The following is a 17,005-nucleotide window of genomic DNA, read 5'->3' as shown; positions in this document are numbered from 1 at the left end:
ATCACACGGTTTCTCCTGCACACACACACACACACATAAAAGTTTGTGGGTTGAATTTGTACTTGCAGAATCGCATTTTATTTTGCTCAAAACCTCATACACGTAAGATTCTCTAATACCACGATAGAAATAGAATCCGTCTGACCTAACATTGGGACACAGACAGACGTTAACTTAACACCTTCAATGCATTATCTGATTGAGATGACACCTATTGTTAAAAGCTATCTTGAGAACGTAACTTTTGAAAAGTTCTGGGATTTACATGTGAAGGAATCAAAACTAACATGGTCATTCTAAAAAATGGTAGAGGTAAGCTAAAGTTGTTTAATATTCCATTCCATGACATTGCAATCCTGTTGCTATAAAGTCTGTGTGTTATGATTCTGCTCCACAACCAACCGATGAAGGAGCAGCGCTTCGAAAACTAGTGATTCCAAATAAACCTGTTGGGCTATAACCTGGCATTGTGTGATTTTTAACTTTGAAAATCTGCAGTAATGCCAACGTCTCCATACAGCGCATGCTACTCGGTGTCAGCAACGTACTGCGCATGTTCCACAGTGTCAGCAAGACATTACGCATGCTCACACAACAAGCGGAAACACTCCGTGACCTTGTTTTGATGGACCAATGAGAAGTTCTGGAGGACCGGATGGAGACTGATCCTCCTGCCAATCACAGCAAACCCATCGTCTGGATGCGGAAGTAGGACAATTAACTTTTGAAGTTGCTGCTGCTGCTGCTGCTCCTCTCTCTCTGAACGAAGATTGAGCTTCACCCCAACTGCAACTTCCTTCCTCTCTCCAACATCTGTGAGTACAGCACACTCTTTTCTCACCCCCTTCTCCATTCCGGGGTTGAGCTGTTGACTTGCAGGAACTGAAGGGAAACGAAGTGAATCCAGGGAGGGGACAGACTCTGGGAAAGTTAGTCCAGGTCTTTTTTCAATGGCAAATACAGGAGAATTGACATTTCAGGCTCGAGCCTTTCATCAGCAATGATGTGTGGATGAACAAAGGGGCCTCTGCGTCCTTCTAATCCAGTCAATGCAAGTTGTCAGACAGGTGCAGCAAGTAGTGAGCAAGGCAAGTGGTATATTAGTAAGAGGAATTGAGTTGAGAAGTGGGGACCCCTTCCTGCAGTTTGGGCATAATTGAATATATCCAAGGCTGAGTTCATCTGATTTTTGAACAACAAAGATGTGATGGTTATGGGGGAGGCAAGACCAGTACAGGTCAGTTACAGAAACAGACCCTTCAGTCCAACTAGTCCATGCTGACTATGTTCTCAAACTAAACTGGACCCACCTGCCTGTGTTTAACCTATATCCCCCTGAACCTTTTATATTGGAGTCATAGAGATGTACAGCACAGAAACAGACCCTTCGGTCCAATTTCTCCATGCCTATCAGTTATCCTAATCTCGTCTGTTTGCCAGCCCTGGGCCCCATAATCCCTCTAACCCCTTCTATTATAGACCAATCCAAATGCCATTTAAATTCTGTAATTATACCAGTCTCCACCACTTCCTCTGGCTGGTCATTTCATATATGCACTACTCTGTGTGAAAAGGCTCCCCTTAGAGCTCTTTTATGTCTTTCCCCGTTCGCCCAAAACCTTTAGTTCTGCACTCCCCCACCCCAGGGAGAAGACTTTGTTTATTTACCCTATCCTTGCCTCTCATGATTTTATAAGCCTCTAAGGTCATCCCTCAGCCTCCGACGCTCCAGGGAAAACAGCCCCAGCCTATTCAGCCTCTCCCGAGAGCTAATTTTTTTCAAACCTGGCAACATGCTGGTAAATCTTTTCTGAACCCTTTCAAGTTTCACACCGTCCTTCTGATGGGCAGGAGACCAGAGTTGCACACAATATTCCAAATGTGGCCTCACCAATGTCTTGTAGAGCTGCAAAATCACCTACCTCCCAACTCCTTTACTCAGTGCTGTAACCGATAAAGGAAAGCATACCAAATGCTGCCTTCACTATCATATCTACCTGGGACTCTGCCTTCAAGGAACTATGAACCTGCACTCCAGGTTTTGATCTGGGACTCCTTACAGAGACATGGCTTCAGGATGACAAGGATTGGATCCTAAATATTGAGGGGAGATGTGGCATTCAAGTCGAATGGGAAGCGAGGTAAAGGTAGAGGGTTGACACTGCTAATCAAAGCACTGATCACAGGGTAGTCTGGTGTCAGCTCGGATTTCAGGTCCTGGTTTCTTTGTCCTCTATTGATCTCCCTGTTCCCACAGTTGTTGTCTGTTCTCAGCTCTGCTTCATTTCTGCTGAAGCTTTAACCTCCTTTGACACCTTCTGGAACAATAAATCATTCAGTCAATCAAAGTCCAATCCACAATCTCCCAGCCTGTAAACCATCCAGACAAAGAGTATCATACCAGAAAATATAACAAAATAAGTGAAAAGTTAGAATTAAATAGGTGCTTGTGTCTGTTCATTGGTAAGTAAACTAGAAATAGGGGTCTGCCAGGATTCTTATAGTGCCCTGATTGAAGAATTCTCTCTCCCTTACATCTAAGTATTAGTACCCAGCTATGATTTATAACAATATTTACATCAACAGAAATAAAGCATCTGTTATGCAATAGACATAGAGATATACAGTAAGGAACAAGACTTTTTCTCTCTCTCATGTGCACAATCTGCAGGCAGACAATACATGGAATATTTTATAAATTCCACTTTGGAAATAGAACCAGTCTGACTCAAAAACTGGGATACAGACAGACTCTGGCCTCACACCTTTAATGCATTGTCTGAGCTGAGTTGTCATCTTTTCTTATCAAACCTTAAGTTATCTTGAGCCTTAGAAGAAGTTCTGGGATTTACATATTAATGACACCAGCAACTCATTCTAAAAGATGAAAGACTTTACAATCCAGGTTTCTTCAATGTATCATTTCAGTGGCATGACTCTGTAATGTTTTGCTGTAAACTCAGTGTCTTATGATCTTATACTCCACAACAACCTGATGAAGGAGCAGTGCTCCGAAAGCTAGTGCTTCCAAATAAACCTGTTGGACTGGCGTCATGTGATTTTTATCTTTGCCCAGGTTAGGGTGGGTTGGCCCTGCTAAATTACCCATAGTACTCAGGGTTTTGCAGGTGTGGGAGAATTGTTAGAAGCGATTTTATTCCACCTTCTCATGACTGTCTGTGTGAAATTTGGTATCTTCTCCCTCTTCTGTCTGCGCGAGTTACCTCTGGGTGCTCCTGTTTCCTCCCACAGTCCAAGGATCTGCAGTTTCAGATGGTTCGGCTGTGCTAAAGTGTCCAGGGATGTGCAGGTTAGAGTGGGTTAGCCATGGGGAACTGCAGGGCTGTAGGGTAAGTGGATGAGTCTGGGTGGGATGCTGTGTGGAAGGTCGATGTGAATTTGATAGGTGAAATGGCCTGCAGGGATTATATAAATCTTCTGCTTTAGCCATATGTGGATTGAGAAATGATTGCTGTGGGAGGAGTAGGTTCCAGTTCATGGGACACTGCCCCAGTCCTGGGGAAGGTGGGAATTGTGCTGTCTCTCTCCCCACCCACTGCCCCCAACCATTCTCTCTCATCCCGCAACTCTCTGCCCCCCATTTTCTCTCTCTCCCCTTCATTCTATTCCTCCACCCTTTGACCCCCAAGTCTTTCCGCCCCCACCACCCTCTGTTCCCCCCAGTCTCTTAATGGCCCCACACTCTGTCACCCTGTCCATTCTGTATCTCTTCCAACTCCCACTAAACTTTCTCATGCCTCGAACTCTCTTTGATCGCTGTATCAAGCTCTTCTCAGAAGAGAGAGAGAAAATGGTTGGTGATGACACTGCCTGGGAGATGGGGGTGCACGAGAAATGGCTGATCTTTCAAATTGAGAATAGCTAAAATAATATATTCAGAAATAGCATTAAAGTTTGAACGCATGTTCAATTTTATATTAAGACAAAGCTGCAGCCATCTTTCTCAAACTTGCATTGAACTATGTGCAGTTGAGGACAGGCTGTTCGGGGTGAATGAGGCTTTTGCCTAAAATGTCAATTTTCCTGCTCTGATGTTGCCTGACCTGCTGTGCTTTTCCAGCACCACATTCTTGACTCTAATATCCAGCATCTGCAGTACTCACTTTCTCCTGTTAGGGGTGAATGGCCGATTCCTAGTCTTGAAAAATTGGTTCTATTAGAAGGTGAAGAGGTGTATTCTACCTTCAAGAGAGTTGAAAAGCGAGCAGAACCACCTGACATTGCACCAAACGTTGTGAACAAGGTAACAATTTAACATTTGGTCAAACAGCTCAGCTGGGTTGCCTGGAGACAAAAACATACTCAATTTTGGCCAATCGATTTAAATCTTGCCCCAAAATACTGAATTCCAATCAAATTTGAATTTAGTATTTTGAGAATATTGGTTAGCACTGCTGCCTCACACCACCAGGGTCGATTCCAGCCTTGGGTGACTGACTGTGTGGAGTTTGCACGTTCTCCCCGTGTCTGCGTGGGTTTGCTCTGGGTGCTCCAGTTTCTTCCCACAGTCCAAAGATGTGCAGGTCAGGTGAAGTGGCTATACTATATTGCCCGTAGTGTTAGGTGCATTCGTCAGAGGGAAATGGGTCTGGGTGAGTTGCTCTTCAGAGGCTCGGTGTGGACTGGTTGGGCCGAAGGGCCTGGTTCCGCACTGTAGGGAATTTAATCTAATCTAATATTAACACCAATGAAATGATTTGATGCTTTGGAGTACAAAATCAAAAAAAAAAAAGTTGAACAGTTACAGGAGAACTGTCAAAAGACCAACAAATGTAGGCTGCTAGTGAGAACTCTGAGAGGTACCTGTCCAGAGAAGGAGTCTGCACAGAGAAAAAACATCGACACCGACCTGGAGAGCAAATCTACAGAGGAAGGTACAAAGAGAAGATTTAACAGCTGGCTGGTCTTGAAGTCTGAATCTTTTGGTAAATCTGAATCAGGGGTTTTTATTGGACTGGTATTATACAGGGGAAGGTAGAAGATAGGTTAGAGACAGGAGTTGTAAATTGTTGTTAATTAATTATTCTCCGTTAGACGTTAATAAATAAAGTTGTTAATTTTAACTTTAAATACTGACCTTTGGGAATAGTTTCTTGGTTCTTGAATTTTCACAGATTACCACATGGGTTAAACCTTCTCTCTGTTGCTGGTTTAAATTAGGTGGGGGAGGTTGCACCCAGTGTTGTAAAATTTGAGGGCTTTTGTCTGAGATTTGAACTAGTTTAGACAGATTTGAATAGATTTGGCAGTACGAAAAATCACAGCAGATTTAAACACTTGCAAGTTAGTGTCCTAGATCATTAAATAAAACTTTAAATAGTGACTTTTAGAAACAGTTCCTTACCTCTTGAATTTTCACATTATCACATGGGGTAAATCTTTTTTGGGTTTAAATTAGTGGGGGGTGCAGTCTGTGTCATAACAGTTCTGACAATGTAGAAATAGAGTAGTGGAACATGGAAACAAACTGTTTGTTCCGTGCCAGTCGGATATCCTAAATTAATCTTGGCCCATTTGCCAGCTCTTGGCCCATATCCCTCCAAACCTTCCTGTTCATATACCATCCAGATGCCTTTTGAATATTGTAATTGTACCAGCCTCCACCACTTCCTCTGGGAGCTCATTCAACCCACGCACCACCCGCTGCGTAAAATAGTTGCCCTTTAGGTCCCTTTTTATCCTTTCCCCTCCCACCCTAATATAAATCAATTGCTGCTTTTTCTGAACAGGCTCAGTGGCTGGCACTGCTGCCTTATAGCGCTAGGGACCCGGGTTTGATCCCAGTCTCGGGCAACTGTCTGAGTGGAGTTTGCACATTCTCCCTGTGTCTGCGTGGGATTCCTTTGGTGCTCGGTTTCTCCCCACAATCCAAGGATGTGCAGGTTTGGAGAGGGCACTTAAGGGGAATTAACTTTCACACTTTTTTTCTACTCCTTAGGTCCCTTTTAAATCTTTCCCCTCTCACCTTCAACCTATGCCCTCCAGTTTGGGAGTCCCCTACCCTGAGGAAAAGATGAGTCGTCAAATAAAATGCAAAAGGAATAAAATGTGGAGCCGCAGGATAAATATAAAACGTCGCTCCAGCCTTTCTTGTCTCCGATTGTCATTTGGGCACAAAACCTGTCGGTAACACCAGCAACTTCACAGAGCATCTTGCGCATGCTCCTCGGTGACAACACACACTGCGCATGTTCGCCAGTGTCAGCAAAACCTGCGCGTGCTCCTGGCTGTCCGCGGAACTTGCACGTGATCTATTGTTGGGCCAATAGGAAGCCCTGGAGGACCGGAAGGAGCGCGGTCCTCCTACTAATCAGAAACATCTTTATTGTGTGTGTCCCTCTCTTCATCTCAATTTATGGAGGGGACAGATTCTGGAAAAGTTGGGCCAGGTCTGTGTCTCAGTTGGCAAACTCATGGAAAATGCAGTACCACGATGTGAAGTGATAGCATTCCCTGTGGGGGGTGGGGAGGGAAAGCAGAAAGGAGATGCATTGTTTAAATGGTGATATATTGGGATGTGGAGAAAGTGAGGACTGCAAATGTTGGAGATCAGAGTCAAAAAGTGTGGTGCTCGAAAAGCACAGCAGATGAGGCAGCATCCAAGGAGCAGGAGAGTCAGCGTTACAGGCACGAGCCCTTCATCAGGAATGTGTATAAAGGGGCCTCAGCGTCCTACCATACCAGTTAATGCCAGTTGTCAGATAGGTGCAGCAAGCAATGAGGAAGGCAAGTGGTATATTAGCAAGAGTTCAGAACTGGGGATGTCTTCCTGCAGTTATGGGATCATTGAATATATTCAAGGCTGAGTTCATCTGATTTTGGAACAACAAAGAAGTGGACGTTTATGGGGGAAGGCAAGAAAATGGTTTTCAGACCATTGCAAAACAGTTACCGAGTCAAACAGCACAGAAACAGTCCCTTCAGTGCAACTACTCCATGCTATGTTCTGAAACTAATCTAATCCCATCTGCCAGTCTTTGGCCTATATCCCTCTGTCACAAAGCTGGTCCTTTTTTCTAAAAGCTGGTCCTTCTTCACAAGGATGCTGTGTCCTTGGTTTTTTTTCAGAGGGGTGGTAAAAAGTCCCAAGTTCCGAAGCGACTGGTTTAGTACAGAGATGAAAAACGGTATTGAGAGGCATTTTTGGTTATGTGTGAACAGGTGAGACTTGAGGCCAAAGCTTTTATGTTTTAGAAGTGACCTGTACAATGAAAGGGGAGTGGTCAGTCCTGAAAGCTGAAGTCTTGTTTGGGTGAGTTAAGCAGTGGGCTGTCTGGAGAAAGGCTGCTAATACTGTCTCCTTCTGCCCTTCTAACTTCAACTGTAAGCCTCTGTTTCAGTTTTACTTTGTTTAAGGGTTTTTTTTTGGTACTGTTGTGTTCAAGCATTGCGAAGAGTGTGAAGAGTTTCTCCACAATTTGTACTGTACTTAATAAAGTTTGGTTGTTCACAGAAGTTGGCGTATTGCAGTGTAAGAAGCTCAAGCAAAAGAACTTAACAAAGGAACCTAAGGGATAAGTCTTTCATGCAGAAAGTGGCGTGTTTAAGGAAAGAGCTGTCAGAGGAAGTGGTGGGTGCTGGTACAATTATGACATTAAAAGGCATCTGGATGGGTATACGATTAGGAAGGATTTAGACGATATGGGCCAGATGCTGGCAAATCAGCCGAGATTAGGTCAGGTTATCTAGTTGGCACGGATGAATTAGACCAAAGGGTCTGTTTCTGTGCTACATATCTTTATCAGTCTGGCTTGCCACTAACATTTGCCACATCTATATGTACACTTTCTCTCTGGTGTCAGTGTCAATGCCTTGATGTCTCATTCTTAACCGGACTGGCAGTGATGATTTTTGTAATCTTTTCTTACAGACTATCTTGAAGACAGAAGTTTCAAAGTCAACAGATAAAGGGCTCAAGTCCAAAATGTTGATTTTCCTGCTTATCTGATGCTGCTTGCTGTGCTGCGCTTTTCCAGCGACGCATTTTTTGACTCTGAATCTCCAGCGTCTCCATTCCTCACTTTCACGTCAATGTCTGACAGTCACTCAATCCATCAGGACCGCAACAATTTTCAACTATGATTCTGTGAGAAGGAGCAAAGCTTTCTTTTTGCTTCCTGTTTGAGTACGGGGGGACTGGTTGAAAGACCCGACTGTTGCAGCGCACTAAGTGTGGAGCCTGAAACAACTCTACTGCCTGGAAAGAAGAATTCACGGCGGGGTTGTACACGTGTGTGTGTGTGTGTGTGCGCAGCTGAAGCTTCGGCCATGGAGAAACCCGAGGCAACACTCCCCGTTGAGAAACCATGGAAGTGTGGCAACTGCGGGAAGGGGTTCCGTGTCCCATCTGTGGTGGCGGCTCATCAGTGCAATCACACTGGAAAGAGGCCGTTCTCCTGCCCCGAGCGGGCGAAGGGCTTTACTTGCTCCTGTGTCCTGCTGGCCCACCAGCATATACAGACTGGTGAGAGGACGTTTTACTGCTCCGTGTGCGGGAAAGGGTTCACTTGTGTGGACAACCTCCAGACCCACCAGCGAATCCATGCAGGGGAGAAGCTTTTCAGTTGCCACGAGTGCGGGAAAGCCTTTAGCAATTCCTCCGACCTGCTGAAGCACCAGCGAGTCCACACAGGGGAAAGGCCATTCAGCTGCCCAGAGTGCGGGAAGGCCTTCAGCGACTCCTCCAACCTGCTGAGGCACCAACGGGTCCACACGGGGGAGAGGCCCTTCAGCTGTCCAGAGTGTGGGAAGGCCTTCAGCAATTCCTCCAACCTGCTGGCCCATCAGCGGGTCCACATGGGGGAGAGGCCCTTCAGCTGCCCAGAGTGCGGGAAGGCCTTCAGTAAATCCTCCAACCTGCTGGCCCATCAGCGGGTCCACACGGGGGAGAGGCCCTTCAGCTGCCCAGAGTGCGGGAAGGCCTTCAGCAATTCCTCCGACCTGCTGAGACACCGGCGAATCCACACGGGGGAGAGGCCTTTCGCCTGCTCTGAGTGTGGTAAGGCCTTCAGCAATTCCTCTGACCTGTTGTCCCACCGGCGGGTCCACACCAGGGAAAGGCCATTCAACTGCCCCGAGTGTGGAAAGGGGTTCACCCGCTCCTCCAAACTGCTGGCCCACCAATGGGTCCACACCGGGGAGAGGCCGTTTGCCTGCCCCGACTGCGGGCGGAGGTTCACATTGTCCTGCAACTTGCGGAGGCACCAGCGGGGGCACCAGTGCACCCAACAATCAGATTCCACGAGTGACGCTGCAGTGGGTCACCCCCAGGGCTGAACCTCTTGCCCATTCTGACAGTGGGTGCAGTGGGCTTTTTTTGTTTTGTGCTGGACTCACCATCCCCTACCCCCCCCCCCCCCCCACCCAAGCCCACCACCTGGGTGGCATGGTGACTCAGTGGTTAGTACCACTGCCTCACGATGCTGACCTGGGTTCAATTCCACCCTCGGTGACTGTCTGTGTGGACTTGTTGGGCTAAAGGACCTGTTTCCATACTATTGGGAATCTAATCTTAAAAAAAAGAATTCCTCCAAGCAATACTGATAAAATATGCCGAGTTGGACAAAGTATCCCATCAAGTTTGAGACAAACCCAGAGTTGAAGAAGTCTGTAGTCACACAACACCATGTTACAGTGAAACAAGTTTATTTGAAATCACAAACTTTAGGAGCATTGCTCTTTCATGAGTGCTGCTCCTTCATCATTTCATTTGGTGCCATGCCGACCAAACTGTCCATCAACACTAAGCCCATTTCCCTGCACTTGGCCCATTTCCTTCCATACCTTTCCTATCCACTTATTTGTCCAAATGCCTTTTAAATATTGTTAATGTACCCACCTCAACCACTTCCGCTGGCATTTCATTCCATATGTGTACCACCGTCTGCATAAAAAAAAAGTTGCCCTTCACATTCCCTTTTATTCTTTTTCCTCTAACCTTAAACTGATGCCCTCTAGCTCTCACTTCCCCAACCCCGGGGTAAACGTCTGAGTGCATTCACCCTCTCCATGCCTCTCACGATCACTTCACTTCTCTAAGGGCCCCTCTCCGTCTCTAATGCTCTAAATAAAAATATCTTAGCTTGTCCAACCTCTCCCTTTTACACAGACCCTTGAGTCCTGGCAACATCCTTGTATATGTCTTCAGCACTCTTCCAAGTTTAATAACATATTTGTTATAGACACTGCCCTGTCTACCTGTTTTGTTGGAAATATAGGACCTAATCCAAACTGGATAATCTGGCTGATGGGACAGGAAACCACTTCCTTTCTTAAGAGAGAAGTCTCCTGGAGAGAACTGGCTGGCTGACTGATCTACTGACCCTCACAGTGCCCCACTGCCCTCAGTTATCTGGAGGGAGTCCACACATTTGCCTAAGGTGGTGCTTGAAACCTTTATCATCTTTGGGATGGATCCCCATTCATTCTGTGCTATGGAGTCATGCAGCCTGGAAACAGACCCTTCAGACCAACCAGTCCATGATCCCTAACTAAACTAGTGCCACCCATCTGCTCCTGGCCTGTATCCAGTTTGTTAATAGTTTTGTTCATTTGTTCACCGTGAGAGTTGGATAAATAAATTGCTGATTTTAAAGTGTTGGGGATTTATTCTTCTCACTAGAGCAGGTTACACCACTTTTCATGCTAATTTTACAGATTATTGGGCGACACTCTCCTCTGTTTGAGAAAGGTGGTGCTGTCAGCCTTCGCTTTATAAGAGTATTGACGTGATGTACTGCTGAATGCAATGGAGTCAACATGAATCCCAGCCTCTCACTGTGGTTGTGGGTGAATCGCCTTAATTTGGCTCTTAACTCAGAAACTGCACACAATTAACTGCTGAAACAATGATTTACACTTTATTGTATGCAGCAACCAAAAATAAAACTCCTCAAGTAACCAAGTTCAACCTCACTCACAACTTTGCTATCACCCAATTGATGGCAGAATTTAACTGAGTTTCCACCAACAGTTTGTCTCTGGAAGTATCCAGGGATTCAGTGCAGCATTCTTCTTCCAAGTACTGCTGCTGCATCTTTCTGGAGTTGCATTCTGGTGGAGATTCCTCGCTTTCAAATCTGTGGTGTGATGCTTCTTTAGATTCTAACACCACCTCCCCACACTTCTGGAGATCTCCGGTCTGTAGCTTACCTTCTTATCCTCGAGGGTTAGTGGTTTGTTTGGTACAGCGTTTCCTGCAAAAAAACCCCTTTATGTCAGTGCCTTCCTTCCACAGACAAACTTAATTGTCCTTTTGTCATGAGGTTATTAAGCACTTAGCTCATCGGTCTCAGGAAACAACTTGTTGTTTTGCGTCCTTCTTCCCAGGGATGACTAACTACCAGAAATTAGGCCATTCAGCCCATTGAGTCTGCTCCACTATTCAATCATGGCTGATATGTTTCTCAACTCAATTCTCCCCGTAACCCTTGATACGTAAGAATGATTGAATGGTGGAGCAGACTCAATGAGCTGAATGGCCTCATTTCTGCTTCTGAGGTCTTCTGATGTAGCAGTTTCTCAGTGGCCCTTTTGTTTCTTGGTCCAGAAAGAGTTACTGCTGACTCAGGGAGTTTGGAAAGTTCTGGAGTTTACAGGACCACACCACATTCCTCTCTGCCTCCTCCCGAGATACTGGCAATTCCCAAGATCCCTTGGTATCCCTGAAAACAATCGAGGTATCTGTAAATCTCTGCTGCTACTCAGGAACAGAAAGATTATGGGGAGAGACTATGGAGTTCTACTCCAGGATTCTCTCAAGGTAAACTTACAGGTTGAGTCAGTGGTTAGGAAGGCAAATGCAATGAAGGCATTTATTTTGATCAGACTTGAATATAAAAGCAGGGATGTACTTCTGAGGCTCTGTGAGGCTCCAGTCAGGCCACAATTGGAGTACTGTATGTAGATTTGGGCCTCATATCTCAGGAAGGATGTCTGGCCCTGGAACATGTTCAGAGGAGGTTCACAAGAATGGTCCAGGAATGAAAAATTTAACATATGAAGAACATTAGAGGACTCTAGGTTTATACTTCATGGAGTTCAGAAGGATGAGAGGGGATCGAATTGAAACCTACAGAATAATGAACGGCGTGGATGTTGGGAATATGTTTCCATTGATGGGAAAGACTAGAAACTGAGGGCTCAGCTTTCGCGTCAAGGGAAGACCCTTTAAAACAGAGGGGAGAGAAACTTCTTAAACCAGAGTGTGGTGAATCTATGGAATTCACCGCCACAGAAGGCTGCGGAGGCCAAGTTACTGAGTATATTTAAGACTGAGATAGATAGGTTCTTGAGTATCAAGGGGATTAAGGGTTACGGGGAGAATGGGGTTGAGAAACGTATCAGCCATGATTGAATGGCGAAGCAGATTCAATGGGCTGAATGGCCTAATTTCTGCTCCACTTGTCTTATGATATGCTGATGTGTGGAGGGGTGAGGAGGGGGGAAAAAAGAGATGAAGAGAGAAAGACAGTTAAAGTGAAGCTCGATAGTGATGAAGAAAATATAAGAATTGTATGATAAATGGCAAAACACATAGGAGCACCGGCATACAGAGGGATCTGGGCATATAGATCCGTGGAAGTGGTAATGCAGGTGGGCATGGTGGTCAAGAAGGCACACAGCATGCTTCCTTGAGTGTAAGAGTTACGTTACAGCTCTTTATTCTGACCACATTCGGAATATTGTGTGCAGTTCTGGTCACGGTGCTACTGGAAGGATGTGGGTGGTCTGGCAGAGGGTACAGACAAGGTTCACCAGGACATTGTCTAGTCTGGAGGGCTCTCGTTATGAGCAGAGGAGGCATAAACCTGGATTGTTTTCTTTGGAAAAACAGAGGCTGAGAGGAGACCTCGACAAAATGATGAGACACACAGATTGGCTGGACAGGGGTGGCAGGGTAGCTCAGTGGTTCGCACTGACGCCTCACAGTGCCAAAGCCCTGCGTTCGATTTTAGTCTCAGGCAACTATCTGTGTGGAGTTGGCACATTGTCCCTGCACCCCACCTCCCGTGTCTGTGTGGGCTTCCTCCGGGTGCTCGGGCTTCCTCCTACAATCCAAACTTGTATAGGTTAGGGTGGATTAGCGATGCTAAATTACCCATAGCGTCCAGGGAGAGGCAGGTTAAGTTGGATTGTCTGTATGTAAATTGCCCCAATGTTCAGGGATGTGTAAGTTCGGTGCATTAGTCAGGAGTAAATGTAGATAATAGGGGTAAGGGAACGGGTCTCTATGTGTTAATCTTTGGAGGGCCGGTGTTGACTTGTTGGGCTGAATGGTCTGTTTCCACGCTGGAGGGATTCTGTGATAGTCAGAGGCGTTTTTTCCCTCCAGGGTGGAAAGGTCAACTAAAAGAGGGTACAGGTTCAAGGTGAAAGGGGGACTGTTTGGGGGAGAAGTGGTGGGGGTGAGGAATTTACACAGAGAGGTGGTGGGTTTCTGGAACGCACTGCCAGTGGAGGTAGTGGAAGCAGGCATCTTAACAATGTTTAAGGTGTATCTTGATAGACACATGAAGGGGAGGTGAACAGAGGAACAGAAACCACACATGGGCAATAAATAGCAGGTCTAAGTAAGAATTAAGAATTAGCACAGGCTTGAGGGTGTGTGTGTGCCTAAACCAAGTGAGAAGAGCCTGTGACTGTGCTGTATTGTATTGATACAGCTTTCCCCCACTATTTGAAAGTAGAGTGTTCCTTTCATAAGCCGAAATGGGCCTAAAGCGAAGAAGCAATTACCATGAATTAATTTATATTATGCCTTTCTTTGTAAAAGTGACAATCCTCTTCGGATTTCTTTCGGTTTGTGAGAACAGGTATTAATGTAGGTCTTTTGTAAAAGTGAAGTAGTGTAAAGTGACTTTCGAAAAGTGGGGGATACCCTTATGCAGATGGAGGGGAGATGGGGGAGCAATGAAGAGGGGTGGATGGAGGCTCAGGTGGAGAATAAACACAGAGACCAATTGAGCCTGGCCCTGTGCTGGAGACTCAATGGGACAGAGACAAATGTATCTATTTCAGGTATACCTGCAGTATGCTCCATCCAGGATAAAAACAAAAATGTCCTTCATCTGCTTCAGCAGACAGGGCAGATGAGCAGTTTCTCCACAATGTGGACTAGGAGGTGATGCGACTGAGTGAAGCCTTTCCTGTGCTGAATGCAGGTGATTGGCCGCTGCCCAGTATATAAATGCTGATGAATATCAGGCAGGCGGGGAAGGGAAACCGTTCCTACACTCCCTGCATTTTCATGATTTCTCCGAGTGCAGGTATACTCGTATTTCTCCAGGTTCAACAATCAGTTGAAACTTGCTCACACTTGCAGCACAGGTGTGGTGTTACTGGTGAACTGGTAATTGGAGGACTCTCATTCAGTCTGTAAAGCATGTTCCAGTCACTACTCTGGTGTGTGGGTATGTGAGACTCTGAGTTTCCAGTCACACTTACGTTAAAAACCTAACTAAGCAGACAGACCTTCTCCCCTTTGATTTCAAGGCCATCAATATCCAAGTCCTGGTGAATCAAGCGACTGTCAGACTTCGATGTGATGTTTGGTCTGAGATTTCTGCCTCCAAATTCTTCTCTTGTAATATTCCTGTGGAAAGAGATTGCAAAGGTCATCGCTGTCAGTCCACAATAGAAAATCAAAACACACAATTCTAGTTTCTGTGGAACATTCTTTCCTTTCTTAATACCCAAGATCTTTGTGCTGATCTTTATGTAAATGTATACAGCAGGGTAATGTGGTGGATTGCATACTCCATGAAGAGTCCACTCAAGTTGCTAAAATGGACATCTATCATGCGGTATTGACGTTCTTACTGAAGATACACAATATTCTGCTCTACAATATTACGAGCCCAGCAACAACTGCAAATCAGGCTTTGAGAGCTATAAACATTCCATCAAATATGTAACATATACCCCAGACTTATCTGTCTTATATTAACGCACGGTTGTCTTAAATCTGAGTCTTCTGGAAATGTAAGTTTTAAGTGTGACTTTTTGTAAAAGAAGCTGTCATTTTGGACTCCTTCCATGCCATACTGACTCTATTACTGGAAATACATCCATACTACACCAGGATTCATGGATCAATGACGTGAGGCTAATCTTTACCCTCTTATAATTTTCTGTTACATAAATGTTTCGACGAATGCCAACGCTTTTCACCAGTCATAGAGTCAGAGACATAAAGCACAGAAACAAATCCTTCAATCTAACTTGTCCATGCCAATCGGATATCCAAAATTAGTCTAGTTCCATTTGTCATCACTTGGTCCATATCCCTCTAAACCCTTCCTTTTCATATATCCATCCAGATGCCTCCACCACTTCCTCTGGCAGCTCATTCCATACACGCATCACCCTCTGCAAAAAATGGTTGACTGCAAGGTCCCTTTTAAATTTTTCCCCTCTCGCCCGAAACCTATGCCCTCTAGTTCTGCACTCCCCCTATCCCAGGGAAAAGACCTTGTCTATCCACCCTATCCACACCCCTCAAGTTTTTATGAACCTCTTTAAAAAACACACACTCAGCCTGAGATGCTCTAGGGAAAACAGCCCCATCCTATTCAGCCTCTCCTTGTGGTTCAAACCCTCCTACCCTGGCAACAGCCTTGTGAATCTTTTCTGAATCCTTTCAAGTATCACAACATCCTTCCTATAGAAGGGAGACCAGAATTGCACACAATATTCCAGAAGAAGCCGACTGAAACTGACTTTTGCAGAGTTTGCTCCCTGCTTGGATTCATACTCTCTGCCTCCCGTTGCTGCAAATGAACAGTGCTTCCCCCCTTCTCTCTCCCTCCCAGGATAAGGAATGGAAAGGGGGAGACATTGCTTCATTCCCAGATTTTACCCAGAAGAGTCCCCCTACTGTCTGAATGCGCAAGTTGGACCATGAGCTTCTGAAGCTACTGCTGCTCCTCTCTTTCTCTGAATGAAGATTGAGCTTCACCCCAGACTGCAACTCCCTTCCTCTGTCCAAACATCTGTGAGCACAGCACATTTTTGTTGAAGTAAGGCATCTTTCCTGAATGTTACAATTAAAGGGGTGTCTTCCCCCTGATATTCAAAGGGACGGTAAGTCAGAGACGGGCCACGCCTTGTGCTGTGTGGCATGTGTGACAGTTGCAACAGGATGTCCCAACTCCTATGCTCAATTCAAAATTTGTGAGAAGGTTTGTAGCTCGGGTGCTCTTTTTTGTGGTTCTGTTCGCCGAGCTGGGAATTTTTGTTGCAGACGTTTCATCCCCTGTCTAGGTGACATCCTTAGTGCTTGGGAGCCTCTCGTGAAGCGCTTCTGTGATGTTTCCTCCAGCATTTATAGTGGTTTGTCTCTGCCGCTTCCGGTTGTCAGTTCCAACTGTACGCTGCATTTGCCGGTGTATTGGGTCCAGGTCAATGTGTTTGTTGATAGAATCTGTGGATGAGTGCCATGCCAGAGAACAGCCAGGGAATTCCTAAAGGCATGGCCTCTAGGCATTTTTACAGCGCCACATTTTTCAACTCTGGATCTGGGACAAGGTGTGTGGTGTGGGGGTGGGGGGAGGGGAAATAAAGAAACTGGTGAAATCTATATTGATCCTATGTAGTTAGTGGGTCCCAAAGCAGAAGACGAGGTGTTCTTCCTACAAGCGTCAGGTAGCTAGAGCTTGGAGGAGAGGCAGCCGAGGACTTGCATGTCCTTGACGGATTGGGAGGGGGAAGTTAAAGTGTTCAGCCACAAGGTGGTGGGGTCATTTAGTTTTGGCGTCTCAGAGCTGTTCCCTGAAATGTTCTGCAAGTTGGCGTCCAGACTCCCCAATGTGGCAGAGACCACATCGAGAGCAATGGACTTATAAATAAATCTTATAAACAAATTGCACAAATCTTAGCCTGCTAGAGTTATTTTCTTTAATTAAGTTAAAGAAAATTTTAATTAAATTGGGTGACTACATGAAACGGTTTGTTGGTCAGACTCACATCATCCTCCTCAAATGAG

The 17,005-nt window shown here is 45.5% G+C and overlaps 1 protein-coding gene across 1 annotated transcript; it reads left to right on the top strand.

Moving 5' to 3' along the window:
* Positions 1 to 737: 737 nt before the first annotated feature.
* LOC148142863 (uncharacterized) lies at positions 738 to 10,814 on the top strand. Its single transcript, XM_087973875.1, has 2 exons — positions 738 to 815; positions 7,892 to 10,814. Exon 2 carries the CDS (start codon positions 8,290 to 8,292, stop codon positions 9,295 to 9,297), a length of 1,008 nt encoding a protein of 335 aa, XP_087830001.1. The 5' UTR covers positions 738 to 815; positions 7,892 to 8,289; the 3' UTR covers positions 9,298 to 10,814.
* The last annotated feature ends 6,191 nt before the right edge of the window (positions 10,815 to 17,005 follow it).

The sequence above is a fragment of the Chiloscyllium plagiosum genome, unplaced genomic scaffold (assembly GCF_037043375.1).
Source record: "Chiloscyllium plagiosum isolate Xiang-an unplaced genomic scaffold, Cpla_swu_hap1 HiC_scaffold_27, whole genome shotgun sequence".
Classification (NCBI taxonomy): domain Eukaryota; kingdom Metazoa; phylum Chordata; class Chondrichthyes; order Orectolobiformes; family Hemiscylliidae; genus Chiloscyllium; species Chiloscyllium plagiosum.
This window is presented reverse-complemented; position numbering and strand designations above follow the sequence as displayed.